The sequence below is a fragment of the Polypterus senegalus genome, chromosome 13, assembly GCF_016835505.1.
Source record: "Polypterus senegalus isolate Bchr_013 chromosome 13, ASM1683550v1, whole genome shotgun sequence".
NCBI classification, from domain to species: Eukaryota; Metazoa; Chordata; class Cladistia; order Polypteriformes; family Polypteridae; genus Polypterus; species Polypterus senegalus.
In genome coordinates, this window is record NC_053166.1 from 69,986,764 (window position 1) to 69,993,824 (window position 7,061).

Here is a 7,061-nt window from a genome sequence, read left to right on the forward strand (position 1 = left end):
GGACTATATAGAGATATAGAAGGGGAAACAAGACTTGGTGTCTAGCTAGCTTCAGGGGAAAGAAAGTATTTTAACAGAGTGATTTTGTGTAGAATCTAACTAGGAAAATAGCTGAAAATGAGGAACACAAAAAATCCTGTGGCGAGTCCCTTGCGGAGCAGGACAACTATAAACGGTGACATCACATTAGAATGAAAAATAAGAGGTGAATATGTGGAAAGATGTGCAGTGCTGAGTGAGATGCCTCTCTCAATTTCCCTTTATTTATAACATTCATATGTTAAACAGCAATCAACTCCTAAAACAAGTTTGGAAAATAAAATAAAAAAATATAAGTGTTAGAATTTAGAGTGGCATCCCTACCTACAGCTGCTTTCTACTTAGCCAGTACTGCTAAGAATGGGACGAGCGAACTATGAGGCTAAAATTGGATTAAAGAGCTTGTAGTAAATAGATCACAAAGCCTTCAAATTACTATAAACAGTACATAAGTTAAATTAGCCCACACCATATCTTGGCATGATATTTTGTAAATCTCTCAACTGTTATGTGGTCTTTATAGATTATTTCAAATAAAATCTGAAGTTCACATAAAACAAAGAGAAGGTTTGACTTTGTCACCTTTAATTATTGAAATCTTTCAATGCTATAACAATATTGTACAGAATAACACCAGCTGGGATAACATTATATAATAATAATAAAAATAACTTTGAGAACTGACAAGATTTGAAATTCAGCTTACCCAATTCAATTATCAAACATCAATGAGCTCATATAGCTTAATATAACACACCTGCCACAACTCAATAAGAGTTATGTCTTATATTATCTAAACACTGGAAAAACTCCAAGTTTAACTACAAGAATAGTCCAAAGCTTTTCGGAATATGGTAAGAACTCATTAATGCTGTTCTATGTGTGCATGTGTAAGTATACTGTATATACAGTGTACACTCACCTAAAGGATTATTAGGAACACCATACTAATACGGTGTTTGACCCCCTTTCGCCTTCAGAACTGCCTTAATTCTACGTGGCATTGATTCAACAAGGCGCTGAAAGCATTCTTTAGAAATGTTGGCCCATATTGATAGGATAGCATCTTGCAGTTGATGGAGATTTGTGGGATGCACATCCAGGGCACGAAGCTCCCATTCCACCACATCCCAAAGATGCTCTACTGGGTTGAGATCTGGTGACTGTGGGGGCCATTTTAGTACAGTGAACTCATTGTCATGTTCAAGAAACCAATTTGAAATGATTCGAGCTTTGTGACATGGTGCATTATCCTGCTGGAAGTAGCCATCAGAGGATGGGTACATGGTGGTCATGAAGGGATGGACATGGTCAGAAACAATGCTCAGGTAGCCCGTGGCATTTAAACAATGCCCAATTGGCACTAAGGGGCCTAAAGTGTGCCAAGAAAACATCCCCCACACCATTACACCACCACCACCAGCCTGCACAGTGGTAACAAGGCATGATGAATCCATGTTCTCATTCTGTTTACGCCATATTCTGACTCTACCATTTGAAGGTCTCAACAGAAATCGAGACTCATCAGACCAGGCAACATTTTTCCAGTCTTCAACTGTCCAATTTTGGTGAGCTTGTGCAAATTGTAGCCTCTTTTTCCTATTTGTAGTGGAGATGAGTGGTACCAAGTGGGGTCTTCTGCTGTTGTAGCCCATCCGCCTCAAGGTTGTGCGTATTGTGGCTTCACAAATGCTTTGCTGCATACCTCGGTTGTAACGAGTGGTTATTTCAGTCAAAGTTGCTCTTCTATCAGCTTGAATCAGTCGGCCCATTCTTCTCTGACCTCTAGCATCAACAAGTCATTTTCGCCCACAGGACTGCCGCTTACTGGATGTTTTTCCCTTTTCACACCATTCTTTGTAAACCCTAGAAACGGTTGTGCGTGAAAATCCCAGTAACTGAGCAGATTGTGAAATACTCAGACCGGCCCATCTGGCACCAACAACAATGCCACGCTCAAAATTGCTTAAATCACCTTTCTTTCCCATTCTGACATTCAGTTTGGAGTTCAGGAGATTGTCTTGACCAGGACCACACCCCTAAATGCATTGAAGCAACTGCCATGTGATTGGTTGATTAGATAATTGCATTAATGGGAAATTGAACAGGTGTTCCTAATAATCCTTTAGGTGAGTGTATATGGGAAGGTTATTGAACAAGTAAGAAATGCTTAATAAATTATTTGCATTTTCTATCAAATAACAAAAAATGCATAACTACATTTTATTAAATTTATGTTGCCTAAAACAAGATAAGGTAATGTAATAGAAATTCAAATTCACAAAAGCATGTAGCCAAAAAAGCAAATAATGGTATATAACAATACTGTATAATACCCTGAAATAATAATAATAATAAAAAAAAAAACAACACCACCAGCAATCACAACCCACCCTCCCTGAAAGTCAAACAACAGAGAACTTGGTTTGCAAGGCAAGGATCACATAGGAACTGAAGGCGCAGTTCACCAGGGGTGCCTTTGGTAGTATTGCCGCACCACATGCACTATAGAAAAGGTCATCCACCTGAAGCTAAGCATATACAGGCCTGGCCAAGGCTTGGGTTGCTGCTGGAGATATTAGCAAGGCCAGCAGGGGGATCTTACCCTGTGGTCTCAGTCTGGATCCCAATACCCCAGTGCAGTAAAACCCTTCATAAAGGGTAAAGTGTATCCTAAAGTCCAGGCTAAATTGCCTTCCACAACCTAGTCATTCTGCTCCCCTAATCATCTCCGGTCTCTAAGTTGCACTCTCTCTCACCATTTCACCAACTACTAGCTCATGGTGGTGAGCGTACTGTAACAAAAATGGCTGCCATCATATCATCCAGGTGGATGCTACACATTAGTGGCGGTTGATGTGTAGTGAGAAAAAGCACTACATAAATGTAAAGACTTATTAAATACAGAAACAAGAACAGAGGAAGAAAAGGAAAGGCAAAGAAACATGATTCATGGACCAACCACTGCACTAGGTAGTCAAAGATGCTGCTGGTAATTCCCAGTGTCCCAAGTACACGTTCTATCTTCACCATCTAAAAGGAGTAAAGCTGCTGGGAGGAGACTGTGATACTATGAGAGACTCATCAGCAGGTACAGCATGTGTCTCAGTTAGTGATGCTTTTTGCAACTCCAGTATGAGGAGGTACTGTATAATTATCAAAAACTACAGGAATTTTAAGCAGAAGGTCAACAAATTATACATACTTGTGGCTCAGACTCTTAGATGATTTAAAGTGTAATACTATTTCTTCAGTCTTTTATTATTAAGCTAGGACTGTGCTCCCCTCCCCTGTTGATAAGTGCACAGTGGAATGTTTTCTTAAACAAGGAGAAAAAAGCCTTTTTAACAATATTTCACACAAGTGAGTCCCTGGACACAAACTCAAAATCTCCTTACTGTGAGACAGCTGCACTATCATTGCGCGATCTATGTGGCTTGTCGACTGCTAACACACAACTTAACCCCTACTGTTTGTTTTTTAATATATACTTATTTTAAATTTGTTGTATTGACATGAGAGTATTATTGTTGTATTCTCCTAATAACGACAAAAAAAAATGACATATAGATGTATACTACAGTATATGACATAAAATGAGTGTTGCATGAAAATGTTGCATGGTCTAGGTAATGCTTTTATATATACAGAGTAGATTTAAAGCATTTTTCTGCTAAATAAGTAATAAAACAGCGGGCATTTTGCCAATTTCCCATGAATGCACATTTTTCTACACATTTTTAACATTTTCTTAAATCAAAGTTAAAGTAATGTACATAATGTGTCTACTCACATAAGCTTGACAGAATGGTCCCGGACTGTATGCGTCCTCTGGTGGTAGACCACCTGGACCCTCTGCAGTTTGCCTTTTAGACAAAGATTATCTATCTGCTCCACAACACTTACTCTAACCTGAACAAAGCTGGCAGCACAGTGAGGATTGTGTTTTTTGATTTCTCCAGCACCTTGACTACTTCCCAGCCATCCCAGTTAAGGGGTAAACTCAGAGATATGTAGGCAGATGAGCCTATGGTGTCCTGGATAATGGACTATCTGTCAGGCTGACTCCCGTTTGTGAAACTCAAGTACTGCGTTTATGATGTGGATGTGAGCAACACTGGAGCACTGCAAGGCACAGTCCTGTCTCCTTTTCTCTTCACTTTGTACACCTCAGACAATTAATATAACACAAGGTCATGTCACTTGCAGAAATTCTCTGATGATTCTGCACGTATGGGGTGTATTGATAAGGGGGATGAAACAGAGTAACAAAGTACAGGAAAAAAGGGGTGAAGGTTATGATAAGGAAGGCTACACAGTGTAAGCTTTCCCTGTTTGACCTTCACTTTTTTCATTTAGCAGACAAATGCTTTCAGTATCTCTTCTATAATGAAAGGAAACATATAATTTGTTTGCATACGGACAAAATTAAAATTGCCCTGCTGCTACGGGCACTACCAAACATACAACAAGATACAGGTTGCCCAGAAGACAACCCTTCCTGGTCTGGACCTCTGCAAACCATTGTGGAAGGACAGAGGGTGCTGCATATGTGATGAAACTGAGAAACCAACAGTAAGGGCCAAAGCATGGTGCCCTTGGAAAAAAACTTAAAATCCTCAACCTAGACACTAGAATGCAAACCAAATCTCTGACAGACAGGGGTACAAATTACTAAACAACAACCACCTGGTGAGAAACCTCAATTTATGGATTAGTATGTTATTCTCCCTCATTCCAAAATATGTGCATGTTAGGGTAACTGTGTTAACAGTGTATGGGGGTGTGGGCCTTGTGGTGGACTGCTTCCTGCCATGCACCCAGTGTTGCTAGCTTTGAGGATTTTATTCATCTGTCTAGCTATACGGAGAAGAGAGAGAGAGAGAGAGAGAGAGAGAGAGACAAAAACATATACAAAGATACATACAAAGGGGAAAAAGTCCTATTTTACTGAGGTGACATTTTTTGTTAATTTTGTTTGATATCATTGCTTAAAAAAAAGAAACGTTGCATGCAGCTAGACAAGAGGGGGATCTCCTAACCAACCGACGTGGACCCCGACACTGTCTCATGGTACGCCCACTGAGGTTGAGTAAGGCGTCTCTAAATTCAGAATGCAGCTTATTTATTTAAAGAACGGTGACCTTAAAGAAGGTACTTCGTCAGCTCCAGGTGTTAACTTTATTGCAGGTGTCATAAATATGAAACCCGAAAGAACGGCAAACACCCCGCCATCTGTGTAATGCCGGCGGCACATTTCCCCCCAGGTCACACGATCCTTTGCCGAGCGGTCGTGAGTATTTGTGGAAAAAGCAAGTCACCAGCAGCTCCGAAAGCAGGTCGCCTATATATTATTTTTAGCGCAGCACTTAGCCGGAATCAGCAAGCCTCTCACTCACGCACACGCGGACTGTCACTTTTCATTTCTGTATTCTTCTGAAGTAACCCCGCCACTCCCATTCCTGTCGCCCCCCAGGTTTTATAGTAGGTGGCTGACACTTACTCGGGCTGAAGGTTCGAGAGGTCTCCCACTGTCTTGCGGTCCCTTTTGCCTTTTCGTTTGGTTTTCTTGCCGTGACCGTTAGAGTTGGGGTTAGCAGAAACTACAGTGGATGGGAAAGAGAGAACAGTAAATGAGGCAGGCATGTATCTGGTGCAATTGCTTTAGCCTCCGTGTAGCACCACACCGGACCCTCTGAACCCACCTCATCCTTGACATCTAGTCGGCTTGTTTTGTTACAGATAATGCTGTTAAAGGAAGCAGATAGCTATACACATTTTCTATCATCCTTAACGCTCTTTTTCATTTAATATTAAACTCCCTTACCTTTCACAGAGATCATTTCGCCTGCTGTCTGCTAACCGTGCGAGGCTGACGGTGAGCGCATGCGCAGTGGGCACAAAGTCCGTTCAGGAAGGCCGGTAGAGGGCGAAAAAAAAAATCCCATTGGCTAGGAGTGCAAGTTTTCACCGGCTCGGTTTATTTATTTTACTCCTCCAAAACTGCGGGTGCTGCGGAGGACGAGTAGGTATTAAGTTTCATATTTCTAGTGTAGACAATTAAGTCCCTTTTCATTTTTTGTCGAATTTAGATATCACGCGCTGGGGCAAACTGGTAGAGCACGCACACCGGGTTTAGTGTCTCCCCCAGCAGCATTCTTCGGTTATTTCTGGCTATTCCCAGGGTGTCACTGCGTTATAATCCGTGCAGTGTGCGATGGGTCTGCCTTTACATCTCCTCCCAGTCGGCTGCCAGTCCTTACCGCACGTCCATTTAGCCTCAAGTAGCGCCCCGAAGTACTCGCCGCCTTTTTCAGTGGAGTGACCCAGCAGCCCCTGCGTCGGAACCTCACTCGAGCCGTCGTCTATCTGAGGATGTTGGTGAAAGGCAAATGACTCGCCTCGAGGATCCTCTGCCATCTCATCTTCTCGTCACTCACGAACAAGAGTCGCAGTCCATATCTGACCTAATGGAGAGCGTGGGAGCTCCACGCAGAGCGCTACTTTATTTACCAAGCACTGCGCCGCCCTGATCTTTATATCTTTATATAAGAGGTCTGCGATATTAATTTCATACATTTTTTTTTGTTATTTTTATTTGCATTTATGAACATAAAAATAAAATTAGAATGTTTCCAACACGACACATTTGCTGTCAGCTGAAAACTTAAAAGAAATGTAATTAAAATTTAAATTTAAGCTTATTCACGTACACACCATTGTAAATTAACATGAAAATATTTAGTTAATTCAACACGAATGACTGTAAAGAAAACAACAATATGTTTTTATTGACTTGCATTTAACTTCTCTAGTTCTTGCCACTTTTTAGTTTTTCTTAATCCAAACCTTAGTTTGGTCGTCCTTCCTTTATACACTTTTTTTTGGTGTGTCCCCATGAATCATCCAGTAGTAGTCCTCCATCACTAACCAACATCCCTGGTACCTTCTTTCCATGTCCTTAACATCTTGATGGAATCTTTTACCAGCTCATTACCCTCTGCTCCCAAGATTTTTAAGGG

General features: G+C 41.2%; 1 protein-coding gene across 2 annotated transcripts in view; it reads right to left on the reverse strand.

Annotated features, from left to right (window-relative positions):
- Window positions 1-6,464, reverse strand: part of srpk3 (SRSF protein kinase 3) — a 94,409-nt gene extending 87,945 nt beyond the window's left edge. The window contains exons 1-2 of one of the 2 annotated variants that reach the window (XM_039774991.1): window positions 5,867-6,464; window positions 5,543-5,642 (exon numbers count right to left, since the gene is read on the reverse strand). In XM_039774991.1, coding sequence (XP_039630925.1) covers window positions 5,543-5,642; window positions 5,867-5,882 — 116 coding nt within the window. In that variant the 5' untranslated portion in view covers window positions 5,883-6,464. The remainder of the gene's footprint in view (window positions 1-5,542; window positions 5,643-5,866) is intronic. The other variant, XM_039774992.1, reaches the window with a different exon arrangement.
- Between the last annotated feature and the right edge of the window lie 597 nt (window positions 6,465-7,061).